The sequence below is a fragment of the Saimiri boliviensis genome, chromosome 5 (assembly GCF_048565385.1).
Source record: "Saimiri boliviensis isolate mSaiBol1 chromosome 5, mSaiBol1.pri, whole genome shotgun sequence".
Classification (NCBI taxonomy): domain Eukaryota; kingdom Metazoa; phylum Chordata; class Mammalia; order Primates; family Cebidae; genus Saimiri; species Saimiri boliviensis.
In genome coordinates this window covers 29,396,414-29,412,461 of record NC_133453.1, presented here as the reverse complement: position 1 = coordinate 29,412,461, position 16,048 = coordinate 29,396,414, and the positions used below count along the sequence as shown (strand labels likewise).

At 32.0% G+C, this 16,048-nt stretch overlaps 1 protein-coding gene across 5 annotated transcripts in view; it reads right to left on the bottom strand.

The window, feature by feature from the left end:
- Positions 1-16,048, bottom strand: part of ERBB4 (erb-b2 receptor tyrosine kinase 4) — a 1,202,488-nt gene that overhangs the window by 283,799 nt on the left and 902,641 nt on the right. For 3 of the 5 annotated variants that reach the window (XM_074399073.1, XM_074399074.1, XM_074399076.1), the window contains exon 16: positions 14,953-15,027. In XM_074399073.1, the coding sequence (XP_074255174.1) occupies positions 14,953-15,027 (75 nt within the window). Of the gene's footprint in view, positions 1-14,952; positions 15,028-15,145; positions 15,191-16,048 lie in introns of all 5 variants that reach the window. The other 2 variants (XM_003925582.4, XM_074399075.1) reach the window with 1 other exon arrangement.

The following is a 16,048-nucleotide window of genomic DNA, read 5'->3' as shown; positions in this document are numbered from 1 at the left end:
TTAATAACAATGTTTAGTAATATAACTCCTTTCTAAACTTATATAAACACCCAACCACTAATTAGAACACATTTCTAATTATGGGGAAACCTTTTTTTTTTTTTTTTTCAAAAGCTATTGCCTAGATGATGCTATGATTCGGCAGATGCTCAGAATATAGATTTGCAGCCTCCAGATAATGTAAGAGGAAAAAAAATATCGAACCTAAGCCATTTCAAACTACACTGAAATAATATAATACCAAGACAACTTTATACTTTGCCTGAAACCATTTCATTTACATGCAAAAGAAATCATTACTGCTATGGAAAAAAAAAAAAACCCATATCTACATGGAACAGTCTCTTCTAAGCTAGAATATTAATTTTCCAATCTGTTCTTTATCTATTTTTTATTATAAATTGTGTATACTATTAACAATCAGCCATATGCAATGCTATGCATTGTTTACGGACAAATAGCAGAAGATCTTTTAACATCTCTTTGTTGTGTAAATGGTCATAAGGAAATAATCTAAAAGTAATTTGGAAGAAACATAGTACTTCCCTTTTAAATTTCTTAAATGAAGCACATCTATAAACTTTCTGCTTTTCAGTCTTTTAAGCTTTCAGATTACATATCTTTTTATTTCTCCATTTAGAATATTATCTAAGCAAATGACTTATCTTTATTTATAATCATGCCAATTGAGTTTATGCACAATCTAAGTTTTTCTTACAGCCAAGGGGAGGAGAGTATGAGATAGCAGTTACTGGGTCCTAAATTCACCCTCTAGCACTGAGTTAGTTGCTGGAAAACACTCTCATCTCTTCTTGATTCCTTATTGGGATCACTAAGTATGTTAGTATTTAGCTATTTGCAAACAGTCAAAAACAAACAAACCAATCTAAAGAACAAAAGTGTAAATTTAAGATGATATCCAATGGGCACCATCTCATAAAATTCACTCCAGTTATCCTTTATTATCAAGTAATGGTATCTGTAGTAATTTAAAGAGAAAAAGAGAAACAGAAAAAGAGAGAGAGAAACCCTCACAATCTATTCTTGGTGTTTTATAAAAGGATTAGGCATTGCTATGACTATTATCCTGTAAATATAATAATATTTATAATAATTATTCTGTAAATATATTAATAATTTCAAAACTAAGGATCAAAGTCATTCTGTAAATTGTTTATATAAATACATATATATATTCTTATTTCTTTATAAAAATAAATGATGTTGAAATATTACAGATACATATGTATAACTGACCATCTAGGATTACTTGAAACAAATCAGTAAATCAACAAACTTTGAAACAGCTAATTAAACTTCTTTATCCATCGAGAGCTCTGTATAACATGATTAATGGCACCATAAATGAAACTATAAACTCATTAGAATAAATTTCTAAATTATGCAGTCTTTGGCAACTTTCAGTGAAAAATTTGCAGTCATACTTTGATGGGACCTGTCTAATTTTAGATAGGTATGAAAGATAATAATCTGTTATAAATTTATGTATTTTATAATGACACTATAATTCAAATGTTTTTTAACTCAGGTAACTTCTGTAATATTTAATGTGTTTTCTATTTGACTTTTTGAATAGCAATTCACAAATATGAATAAGAAATGTGAATATTTTCATGTATTTTAATTAATCCCTAGGTAAGCATACTTTTGTAATGCCAAATACACACACAGGTATATGTTATTTATTTTATATCTGTAAAAGGAATAAAAGTAGGAATAGCCTAGCTTTCAACAGGGAGTTGGTGGTAAATTGATATTAGAGACCACTAGGCAATCTTAAAAAGGGGTTATGTCTATTGTTCTGGAAGGCTGTCCATAAATTACTATTAAGTGAGTAAAGTAAGTTGCTAAATAATATGTAGAGTATGCTCCCTTATCTGTAAATAAAAGCTCTTATTATTGTACATATGTATTAGTATGTAGAGAAATGTGTGGAAGAACTAATACTTAGACATAACATATACATCTGTGTTTAATACACCGAGCATATTTTAGTTTTATAATTTAAAATTTTATTTTAAAATATATTTTAAAAAAGAATTAACCTTAAAAATACAGGAAGAGGAAAAAAAGAAAAATGTCTAAAATATGATGAGCTGGTGAGCTTTAACCATCAGGATGACAATGTCCACATTTACTTGCTTTGGATTTAAAAGAAAGGCATATGGGACAAATTGCTAAGACTAGAACCATTGCTTGAAGATAAAGTTAGTTACATTAAGTACAATCAGAAGGCAAATAAATTTATTTATAAGGGAATTCCATCATAATTTATTTGAAAGCATATAAAAACTGAACTAGGAAAAATATTTCATGGTGTACTGATTTAGTAGTAATCTGTACATGAACAGTTGCACAATTGCTGATATTTGTAGTAATGATGTAATTTGGAGTAGTTGTTATATATCAGCATTTTGCAATTAACGCTACAGGTATTGAAATTTGTTAATGTCTCAGAACACATACAGGATACTGTTAGATTCTGAGTATGTATTTAACAGTCTTCTAATTTAATGAGCCTAGAGTCACTGAGAGCAAACCATAGCCTGTTATTTTTCCATGCAAAAGTAAAATAGGGTGACCTTCAAGTTAGAGACATGTTAAGCAACATATTGCTAATTATTGATGATTTGTGGATTAATGTCAGAATATTTTAAATGCAAAAATTTGCCAAGTTTATATTTGAATTTAATATTCCAGACCATCTCTCTCCTCATACATGTACACCTCTTCCCTTTTGGCAAGGTTATTTCATCTACAACCTCAAAGAAAATTTAGAATTTTATATAAACTCTTTCAACCTTTTCTTACCAAAGTTAGAGATTTATCTGTATCTATCTCTATTCTCTAATTATTTTCTCTTGACAAAATGATGAAGGAGGAAGTCTTTTTCTTCTCTAAGACTAATCCTTTCATATTTTCTTTGCCTTTCATATTTTAATTCTTCTTTTTTTGTTGTTGTTTTTAGGAAATTGCTACAATTAATAATCCCTTCTCTCTCCTGTATCTCCAGTCTTTCACACTCTATAAACTCTTCCAAAACGGACTCAAAATTTCACCCATTCTCAAAATATCTTTCTCTTGATAGTATTCCCTTTACAACTATTTCCCCATCTTTCTCTCTTCTCTCTCATCTACATTTCTCAAAAGATATCAACACTTGGAGAAACTTCCATGTCTGCAAATTAAGTTTCCCATTTAGCATCACTTGAATATGTCAAAGTCCTTGTAAATTCAACACATCTGAACCTAAACACAGGATGACTAATTTAGCACCCTTCTACTCTGACAAATCTCAGTTAATGTTACCCCCCATCCAACTTTGCAAGCCAGAAACCTATAAAAAAATGATTAACAGTCTCTCATCCCAATTCTTTCATATACACTTAGTCACTAAGTATGGTAATAAATTTTAAGTTCTAAATATTTTTTGAATCTTCCCACTTTTCTCCACTCATTCAAATTTTTGGCTTCCCAATTCCCTGATTATGCATTCCAAAAGTTTTAGCCAGCCATTCACATTGATAATACTAAATATTTATATTACCAGCAACTGATGAAGTTAGAAGGTCCATACTCCCTTCCCAATCACCTAATTTCTGGAGCCATAATTTCTGGGCTCACTCCCTTCTAGAAGGTTTTCTCCACTTGGCTTCTAGGGATTCACCTTACCTGATTTCCTCCTGTTTCGATCAATTCTGTCTCAATTTCCTTTGCTAAACTATACCATTCTCTTCTGTTCTGCTCTTACTATGGAGTTTTCTAAGGCTTGTACAGTTTTCCATCTACACTTTCTACATGTGGAATCTCATTTAATGTAATGAATTTAAATATGATTGGTGACCCAGACTCCTCCCTCGAGCTCCCTTTACATAGGCAAAATCTTCACTCAAATACTAAACATCTCCAATTTATTATAACCTTAACAGAATTTTTTATTTTCCTCATAAAATTTGTTCCATTTCCTTTTGAGTCTTCTCCATCTCAGTTTATGTCATCAGTCTTACCCATCTCAGTTTATGTCATCAGTCTTACCCAGGTGTCATTTGTTGTATTTTTATTTTCTTACCATCTGTATATCAAACAATCATTTATAATTTCCCTCATAATAAATCATGCATGTATATAATATAAACTAATATTAAATAATATTTTCTCTTTCCCTACAGAATGAATTTTATTACATTAGAGATTATGTTAATTTTTCTCTCTATTCTTTTGTCAGTATCCTAGCTAACACTTGACATGTAGTAAATACAATGAATATTTACTGGCTGGATATTGTTAAGTAACATATATGGGGGAGGGTTTTTGTTTTGTTCTGTTTTCTCCTGTTAAAAACAAATAAAATATGGTATGTTTGGCTGTATCAACAGTCAGAAGAATTTTTCTTGAAAGAACTCACATTTTACTGAAGCAACCAGGGCCAAATGATATACAATCTAAGATTCATACTCTATCACCTAAAATCATTACTATATCCAATCAATTTTGCCCAATCCCATAAATCTTACAGCATCAGCTAGTGACAAAAAGGGAGTGCCTGCCAAAGTCCAGCACTATATTGTCTTTTATTTTAGTGTTCATAAAATTTGAATTCTTACTTCTACTTTTGATGAGGGAGGTTTGGGATGGTAGCATTAATGCAATTAGGGACAGGTGAAAGTTGTTCTCATATGAAACCACAACTTTGTTTTTAAAGTCTCTGCAGAATTTTAAAATAACTCTCACTTTATAAAATATTTTTTAAAACAGTGCCTATGTTTGTTCATATATGTCTATTAGTCTCTAATGTACTTAGAATATTTTAAAAGTTACATTATTTACAATTATAGGGGTGCATGCTTAGATCATGGAATTTATTGGTGAAGGATAAAATATTCTGTGTGAGGACTGTATTATAAATTCCTATACAGAGGTAGGTTTAATAGGTAAAATTCAAAACTAAGAGAAAGACATTGGATTTTTTTTTATATATATAAATTGCTGAATTACACTAAGTATGTTGCATCATTTATGAATGGCAATAGTGACTACTATCTTTATATGCTTGTCATAAATATTAAATATCACAGTGTAGTATATCTGAGGATACATATTAGGAATATTTAGAGAGTGGCTAAAACAAGCTCTTAGCTAAATACAAGATTTAGGAAAAAGCATCAATACTCTGAGAAAGAAAGAAAAACTGATTTTTTGGTTTTTCATTTGGTCCTTTCTTTCCTGGTGTGTAGAACAATTTAGCTATTCTCTCTAGGATTTGAACTCTACGATTTGAGGGTCAGAGATTGAGTAAAGGAGTAGCTTTGTAAATATATCTTGCTTTGTTCACAAAAACATGATACTTTTTCCTCAACAAGTAAACTTTTTATGGTAAAGGTTTTTGCTGTTATTTTATTCTTACTCTACTAAAAGTAACTATAATTATTCCATAAATGACTCAATCATATGGAACACTTTACTCTGAGCAGAACAGAATGCTATAAAAATTACAATGGCTACAAGCAATCAGAGTTTATTAGAGGTGAGTTTCCCTTTCCTTATTCATTCTTCAGTACTGAGTTACTGCAAAATTATAATAAAATTACACCACTTTGGGTTTAAGGGTAGATGATGGCAGACAATGAAATCACCGTAAGGGAATTTTGTTGATAAATCAAAGTACTTTTTTTAAATTAGCTCCTGCCTATATACATAGTATAAACAACTAATTGTATGTTTATGAAAAAATTATTAGTTAGGGAATGTGCTGAGGTAATAAGAAAGAGGCATGAAGAGAGCAATTTGAGTTAATTTCTACACATCGTTTTATGTAACCACATCACAGAAGGGGGTCTCAGTTAATTAGATTCCCTTAGTTAAATAGAAAATATGAAAAAGGTACTTACTTAAGATCTAATACTATATATGACTAAATTCCATGGTGAAATAAGTTGGACTCCTTTCTAAATATATGGCAGGCATAAAAACAGAATCTTTGACCTATACTTAAATCTTTTTGCTTAAATATCATTCATTTATAAAAACTGAAACAATGTTTTAATTAAAATATTGGCTATAAAGCAAATTTAAGAAGACCTATGCAATCTAATTCTAACCCTTTGAGTAATTTTCAATTTTAAAAGTAGGCTATATTGGGAATTTCAAATGCAGACTCAAATTATCATAATTTAGTCTTCTCTTATAGAAGTTTATGGGATCTGTGTGCACATAAATACACAGGTATATGTAACGGGTTCAGGCAAACAGATGTTTTTCCTCAAATCTGTCGAACTCATCCCATCTGTAACCTATTGAAGTTGATGAAATAAACACCCTTCTGTGAATAAAAACATTCCCTCTACTGTTCTCATTTTGTGTAAAAGTATTACCAAAATTGAATATTAAATCAAAGTTTCATGATAACTGGGCGGGGGCAGTGCTGTCCCATAGATATACAATACAAGCTAAATAAGTGATGGAAAATATTCTAGCAGACATATTTAAGAAGATAAAATTAATTAAATAAATATATTTATTTACCCAATATCCCCATATTGTTAACATTTCAACCTGTGATTGATATAACACATTATTAATAAGATATTTTACACTCCCTTTTTCATACTAGTCTTGACAATCCAGTGTACTTTTTACAATTATAGTGAATCTCAGTTTGGTTTAACTGCATTGAAAGTGCTTAATGGCCATATGTGGCTAGTGGTTACCATATTGGACAGTGCAGGTCTAGAGCAATCTTGAGAAAGACTTACAAGTCTGATGACTTAATGAAAAGGCCATAAATTTGATATTAACCAGGAAGTACTTTAATCAGGATTCCGTCTGTGAGGTACTGTTCAATAATGCAGCACTGAACACTTGGAACTAACATGGACACTGAGATCTTACCTTACAGTATGCAAACACACAAAGAGAACCCTGGTTTTGGTTCCAAGGTAATACCTTATCTCTTGTTCTAGGGGCTTTGGGGGCAAGAATATGATAATAAATTATTTGAAGGTAGTTTGACCAATTGGTCTCTCATACATAAAGGTGCCCTTATATGGCAAAGTTGCATGACACACAGAATAATAATTAAATTTCCTGCAGGACAAGAAAAAACAAGAAAGGCACCATTGGAAATCTTTTATGCTCAAGTCCCCAGGGGAGGAAGATGTGCTACACAGAAATTAAAAATGGCTCCTAGGATTACAGCCACTGAAGTATACACATACCTTTTCCCACTCAGTTACATTCTAACCTAGGTGCTGATGTGAAAGAATTTTGCAGATGTAATTAAGGCCCTAGATCTCTTGACCTGAAGATAGAATGTCAATCAGCAAGGGCCTGACTTAATCCCATGAGCCTTCAAATCTGGGTCTATGAGTCAGAGAGATAAAAACTAGGAGATTCAAATAAGAGGGATCTGATGCATTGTTGCTGGGTTTTGAAGACGGAGGGGGTGAGGTGGGAAGGGGTGGAAAGGAATACATGTCAAGGAATACACAAGGCTGCAAGGGGCTGAACTCGTCCTAGCCAAGAATCAGCAATGACTTGGGAACCTCAGTCCTACAACTTCAAAAACTTGGTTCTGCCAACAGCCTGAATTAACTTGGTAGCGGACTTCAAGCTCTAAATGAGAACACAAGCCAGACAGCACCTTGATTTCAGCCTAATGAGAGGCTAAGGAAAAAACACAGCCATGCCATGCCTGTACTTTTACCTATAGAACTGTGTTTTGTTTTGTTTTGTTTTAAGCTGCTAAATTTGTAGTAATTTATTATCACAGGAACTGAAAACTTATATAAAAATTGAGTTATGCCTTCACTTTTTCTAATCACAATGGTTTAGGGCTTTTTAAAATTACCATTTTAGTTATCAAATATATGGTTCAAGTTTATGATGTTTTGAATTTAAAATAGGTTAGTGAGCCAAATGATGGTAATGTATATAGTACTTCGCTATTGTCTTTACACTGGCGAAGTTTATTTTAGTACATTCACAGATAATTATTCTGCCTTTTTTATTAGACAATTATTCTGCCAGTTTTCTATAGAGAACTGAAATCATTTAACATACAAACTAAGCCTGCTTTTCATAATTGGTCACTAGGAGTAGGTATAAAATGAAAGATATATGCTATATGTGGTAATTCTTTTTTTTTTTTTTTTTTTTTTTTTTTTTTTAGGTGGAATCTTGCTCTGTCGCCAAGGCTAGAGTGCAGTGGCATGATCTCGGTTCACTATAACCTCTGCCCCTCAGGTTGAAACAATTCTCCTGAGTCAGTAGCTAGGATTACATGCATGTGCCACCATGCCTGGATAATCTTTGCATTTTTAATAGAGACAGGGTTTCACCACATTGGCCAAGCTGGTCTTGAACTCCTGACCTCTGGTGATCTGCTCACCTTGGCCTCCCAAAGTGCTTGGATTACAGGAGTGAGCCACTGCACCTGGCCATATAACTCTTAACATTTTATCCCATATTAATTTGAAGTCTTTCAACTAATAATGTTGGGCACTGTCTAGATGAGCAGGCATCACTTTAGCACTCTTCATACTTTACTGATAACTTTTGCATCAGACTTCAGTAGGGGTCAGGTTAAGCTTTTTCAGTTGCTTTTTTTTTTTTTTTAGCATTAATATACAAATTGTTTAACATATTTGTTTCACAGTCCTTTGGAAAGTATAAGATTATTTCTCTTTATTGGGAATTGTCGTGGTTATTTTTTTTCCTATCTGCTACTTTCCCTCCTCTTTACACACTGTCAAAACATCTCTATATGTACCATCTACAGACATATTTGTAAAAGGTGTTTATAATTTTAGTTGGTAATAATTTAGATGGCTCTTAGTTGAAAGGGTAATTGTTAGGAATAAAATATGAAATAAAATTTAATATTTTAATCTAAAAATCTCAATAAAAATTTCTGAGTAATACTGATGACATACTGATATCTCTAAATTGTATTTTATAAGAAAGAATGCCAGGAGGCAAATCTTGAAATAGCACATACAAAGTAATTTTAAAACTGTAACAATGTCTAAAGAAAGAAAGCAAAGCTTCGGGAATATCTTCCTCTCTTTTTGCTTTTAACTCTAATAACACATCTGATTTTCAGTAGTTAATTTCAATGAAACTTCAGATATTTTTGAGAGGATAGGCTATAGGCAATCCTGACATCTTTCCAAATCAAGAATTAGTAAGTACAAAACATCTTAATTTCTATACCATAAAAAGGCATTCACAGGAAAGAGTGAAATATAAGAACTGATAATTGCTTATTCTACCCATTGAATTTTTTGCTTTGACTCTTAACTAGTCTAATCAACATATTTCAAATTTAATAATGATTTTTCAGACTTTAATAATACTTTTTTAGACTTTCTATTACAATCCTAAAGTCAATGTTCTTAAAAACCTCTTTTAACTTTCAATTCTAAGTGTGAATGCTTTTAGTCACATTTTTTACACTCAGTGACTCTGAGTATAATATTAACATTTTAGAGTCTCTAGAAGTTTGAGTAGCAATGTTTGAGCATTTTGTCATCAATGTAAAAGCCACTTATGCAGGCTTGTGATACTAAATATGTCTGTCAAAGCAACCACTTTAACGGTATGAACAGTAATTAACAACTGAGTTGAGATATTTTGTTCTTCCCTTATAATTCTGTGATAACCTTGGTATTTTATGGGTACTGAGAAGTTGGGACAAAAATCATGCAGAAAAGAAGAGATTCACATACTCTCCTTCACCTCTTCAAACTCTCTTAGATTCAAAAGTAAGTTTAATGTACAGAACTTGCTGGACTGAGGATAGACTTATAATAAAATGCTGTGTGCTTTTATTTATTGGACTTAGGGATCATAATACAACTGCCACTCATCTAAGGAAACTATCTATAGATGATTTTGGCCATTTGATTTGGACATAAGTTATGAACTAAGTTCCTTGGGGGCAAAACAAAGAAAAAAAAGGTGCCATTGGGAAAGTAATGCCAAGGATATCACATCATCTTTCTCATATATCACACATGGGTCACTCTGCTAAAGGATTAAACTGTTATGTGACCTCTTAGTTAATAACCACTATACCATAAAGTAAAAGTATGACACAGGCATTAAAATGTGACAAGAATATAAAATATTTCAAATAGCTGCCCATAGGAGATTTAGATAGTTAAACTGAGTTCACTGACTTTATTTTATATTGTGAAGCAACTAGAATAACTGAATTGGAACAAGTAGCTAGATAAAAATGCTTGATATCTAGTTATTTTAATAATTTCTCTCACAAATTTAAAAAGAGTTGTGGACTGCTAACTAACATAAAGAAATGTTTTTCCAATAGAAACTTGACTTATTTAGATTAACAAATTTAAGCCCTAATAGAATAGGAGACTGAGATTACAGGAAAAAAAAAAAAAAAAAAAAAAACCTCTGGATATATATTTGACCAAGAATCTAAAATATACTGGAATCAAATATTCTATTCCATCAGAATGTATATGAAAATAGTACATGTACAAGGTAGAATAAATAATATATAGAAAAAATGATTTAAAAAACCTTGCTAAACATATTTTTTATAGGATTCTTGATGGAAATGAAAAACCACCCAGAAAACCAAAGGCAAATATTATTTTTAAGGCACTTAATTCAGATAAGAGAAGTAGGGAAAGGTTCTAAAATATCAAGAATTATTTTCATTATAAACAGCATATTCTAGGAAACTAAAGGTAAAAAAGAAATTCAATTCTATCTTATTCAATCTTCCTGGAAGAAATTCCTGCAGCAGCCTGTAATATAAATGGAGTGTGGAAACCAACTCATAAATTGTAGGCTTGGGAAAGAACAACACTGCCTAGAAAATGAAAGTTGATCAAAACTGGAAATATTTTACCCACTTTCATTTAAATCTTCATATTTTTTTTCCTGCTGGTTTAGGAAACAGAATAGAGTATAATGGGGTGGTAGAGAATGTGAACTCTAAATATTTTGAAATGGCCACACTGATATGCTCAACATAATTTTCTGTGACTAAAAAACACTAGGCATTTGATTCGGACATTCTGCCAGTTAAAATATGACTTAAGAAACTCAAAACAATTACTTTTATTTGTGGTTTTTGCCCTCCCATTATGTAAGATTCACTTTAATCAATTGACAGATGTTTTAAAAAACTATGATGAAATTTAAAAATAATATTACTAAACCAGTACCCTGCTTTCACTGAAATGCACACCCACCTCATCTCAGAGAGATAAACATTTATTGCAATACTGAAGACCTGAAAAAGCAGATACTTGTTGCTTTCACGTCTTACTCAATCTGCATCCAAATGTTCCATGGTCATACACACTTTTGGAAAGCGTCCAGGCTAAATCATTTATGGAAATTTCAAACCCCCTGACAAGCCAATTGATTCTGACAAGTCAATGCAATCAAACAATGGGTTCACTTGTATTATATTTAAGTTCTAAATAGGTATTAATTAAAGATATCTAGAGTTTTCTAAAAGGAACAATTAACCTTCACTATGAATTATTTTAAATTATTGTACTTAGAAGTTTGGTATAACATTTAAATGCTTAAAACCTGAGTAATTTTGATATGTCAATCCCGTAGTCACTAACCTTCTGGATTAATGCCTTGTTGATACGTAAATTTTACTAACTTTATGCGGTTTTCAAAGTGATTATTATGCCAATATTTCAACTGGAGTAGTAAGTACCACCAGTGAACATATGCTCTATGCGGCTCTTGTGCATTATCTCATTTAATCTTCACACCAGTCTTAAGGGATAAGAATTGCCAGTTTCAAAACTATCATTATAATTCCCGCTTTACAGACAAAACATGGTAGAGCCAATATTTGAACACAGACACTCAAGAATCTCTGCTCTTCACCTATACTGTGGGCTACAGGTGACTCTCCCCAGGAATGATGGGCTGTCCTTTTTGCACTGTCTATAAACAGTGACTGGCCATTGTCACCTATTTATGATAAAGCTAATCTGAACTAGGTGTTTTAGTCTGAGATTATAGGTTATGTCCTGGAAGCCGAAGCAGGCAAGAGGATTGAGAATTCCAATAATGCTTTTTTTTTAACTTTTGAAAATATTAAATCTATAACAAGATACACTATGATTTTGAGTTAAATAACCTAAATTACAAGCATTAAGAACTACAAGTGATCTATCACTGTGGTTTTAGCCTTTTCCCTGACTCTACATATCAGCCAACGACCTACCATGGTTAGTGGCCAACATTGTAACCAAGAGTCTCAAGGTAAAGAGAAAGAAATGGCCTCCCTTCCTTCAAAGAGCCCATCAAAAAAGCTATAGGTACATATCAAAGCTCCCTGTGTGACTTTAGAGACCTCTCTCCTCCGCCCCCTGGGAAGCATGTTCTCTCATCCCAAAGGTTTGAGAATTTTTGATATATAGAAAGATAATTAATAACACTTATTGAATTATTTCTGAGCCAGGCGCTGTTCTAAGGATACATTCAACCTTACAATTTATGAGCTATATTAATATTCCCATTTTATACACAAAGAAAGTGAGGCACAGATAATATAAGGAACTTACCCACAGTCACACATCTAAAAATGGTAGAGCCTGACTCTGAACTCAAAAAATCTAATTCTAAGAACACTTAATCACTGTACTATATTACTCCTAACTAGTCCACTAGAATAATTACATAATTATAAGAAAATCGTCAAAGCAAATGTGAAAACTCTTCAAATTGATAATGCAGTTGCTCTGCCCAGGTCTCAAGAAGGAAAACTTACTTCATAAATATAACAATCTAAGATGAACCTTGGCTTATAAAGCTATCCTTTAGGCCTTAAGCACTCTCTTCCTCTGTCTGTCTGATTTTTTCATAATTTTACCTTGCTCTAAATAACTATACTAACTAGTCTTGATTGTGTCCAAGTGTCAAAGTGCCACTGTTGTAGAAATCAATTAACTCTAGCACATGCTTTTCTTTTTCAGAATTTAATTTTTCTATTCATTGAAAATGATATATTAAGATGACATATCATGTATTTATTTTAAAAACATGTAAAGGCAATGAAGAATTCTTCATTCATATGTTATTGCTTTTTAGTCATAATTTAGTCATAATTATGACTAAATTCAGAGACAGAGATGAATCTCATGAATATCATATTTCACAAAAGAAGCCAGATGCATAGAATACAAACTGTATGACTAAATTTATATAAAGCGAAAAACCAGGCAATCTGACCTATGGCGTTAGAATTCAGGACAGTGGCTACCCTTGGAATCGGGTACAAGGTAGCTTCTGGGGCTCTGTTGCCATCTTGTTTCTTGATCTGGTTAATGGCTACACAAATGTTTTATTTTTTGAAATTCACTGAGCTTTACAATTATGTTTTGTGTACTTTTACACTTATATATACTTCAATACAAGAGTTTACATTAAAAGGCAATAATAGTTCATCCAAAATTCCCATTTTGTTAACTTTAGAACTTCTGGAACTTCTCACTTCCAGAAGGATGTCATTAATTTGTTTCATAAATAAAGCTAATAATATCTCTACATAAGATGGTTAAATTACCATTTTCTTATCCAGAAAATGTTTTATGAGATATTTTTAAAGTCGGGTTTATTGAGGTATAATTTTATATAGTAAAATATGTAGTTTTACAATTTTTGATAAGCATACCCTCTTGTCCAACCATCACCAAGATCAAGATAGAAGAGTAGTTCCATTATCTCCTCAAATTCTCTTTTTCCCTTTTCCAGTAAACCTTATCACCAAGTCTCTAGCCCCTGGCAACATTTCTGTCCTGATAGGTTCACCTTTTCCAGAATGCCATGTGAATGGAGTCATACAGTATGTGGTTTTTAAGTCTGATTTCTTTCACTTAGTGTAATATATTTGAGATTCATCCATGTTGTTGGGTGTATCAGCAGTTTGTTTCTTTTTATTATATTGCTGAATGGTATTACAATATATGGATATGCCCCAACTGAAGAACAATTGAGTAGTTTCCAGTTTTGAGTGATTATGAAAAAGCCACTACAAACATTAATATATAGGTTTTTGTGTAGAAATGGGTCTTATGTTTTATTTCAAATTAAACTTTTACCTGCAAAAAATATTTTCTATATTGCTTTTATGTTAATTCTTGTACCTGAAGAATATGCCAACCAGTTAAAAATCTAAGATCAGAAATTGAATTAAATTAAATAACGAACATTAGCATAGATCAACTTTCGCAATTTCCTTCATTACAAATATTTTTGTAATCATCTACTGAATTAAGAGCAACAATAGCCTATCAAATTTCTATATTAATAACTCAAAATCCTATTTAGACTACACAAATTAAAAATCAAGACCGGGTGTGTGGCTCACACCTGTAATGCCAGCACTTTGGAAGGCCAAGGCGGGCAAATCACCTGAGGTCAGTAGTTTGAGACCAGCCTGGCTAACATTGTGAAATTTCATCTCTACTAAAAATACAAAAACTGGGCAGGCATGGTGGTGGGAGCCTATAATCCCAGCTACTTGGTAGGCTGAGGCAGGAGAATTGGTTGGTTGAACCCAGGAGGCAGAGGTTGCAGTGAGCCAAGATGGTGCCACTATACTCCAGCCTCAGCAACAGAGCAAGACTCAGTTAAAAAAAAAGAAAAAAAGAAAAAAAAGAAGAAGAAGAAGAAAAAAGAAAAGATAGTGCTACTAACTTGGACTCTTGTATCACAATGAATGAAGAAAAAAGAAGTAAGAAAGTTAGCTTGAGAAAGAAAGTGTTTTATGCCTCTTTTGAAACTTTCTAATTTGATATATTAAATTTATAATATATTTTAACTCATAATATATTATAAACTTAACCCGACTGGTTAGCACTTTTTGTTCATGATAACTAGGAAAGGATTTGAGCGACAAAATGGAAACATGGTAGATGTTACCTAGCATGTTGTGGTAAAGTGGAATGGCCCGTCCATGGGTAGTAAATGCAGTCATGACTAGTGGGACCGTTACACCTGCAGGCAATTACAGAACAGAAAACATCATTCTCCATCCACAGTGACATGCACACACATGCACCAGTGCTCACACGTGGAGCCTTAAAAGAACATGGGAAGCAAGCACACCAAGTACCTATCCATCAGGCCAATGCAGTCTTCAATACTTGAGCCTATGCACCTGCAGAAGATGCGAATTTAAAAAAATACAAGGAGAGAAAAATTAGTCATTTAAAAAAATCAGTAAAATAAATATTGATTGTTTTGAATTCTTATAAACAACTATTAGACTATTTTGGAACACAATGAATTTCAAGCCAGCAAGAAGATTTTTGCTTGATGAATACACAGAAATGAATCGCTGTTATCAACCAACTGGAATGCAAAGAAATGTCTGCAGTAAAAGGAAATTTTACACTGGTTCTGTGAATAACTTCCAAACACACAGCTCACTTCTGATACTTTCAATTCATATGTCATTACATGTCTTGACAAATAAGTTAATATTTCAATGACTATAATTCTTTTGAAGTTTATGGTTTCCTCTAAAAAGCCTTAAGTTTAAATACAAAAACAAATCAATAAGAAAACCATGAGCAATTCAATATAATATAATATAATATAATATAATATAATAAACTGATGCTCAATACTCATTAAAGATTGATTTTGGCAGAAAATGAGTCAACATATTTAATGCCATATTCGTGGATACTTTACATAATCACATTATTCTGGCTCTTGATTGTGTCTGTCTTTAAAACATACTTATCTTTAAACATGAATTTATTTAAAAAGCAAATTAACTGGTTTCACCATATTGCAGTTTATCTTGACACTCTCTTTTAAAATAGCAATACCGTAACAGGAAAATAAAAATAGGTTTTTAAACTACCATAATAATGAATTCAAACAATAACAGATAAATAAATACTCTGCAAGGAAATGAATAAATGAGACCCAGGTAAGTAAAGAATACACTGAGATTAACATTTAAATAGAATTATGTAAGTACACAGAATTTTAATGTACTGTCCTT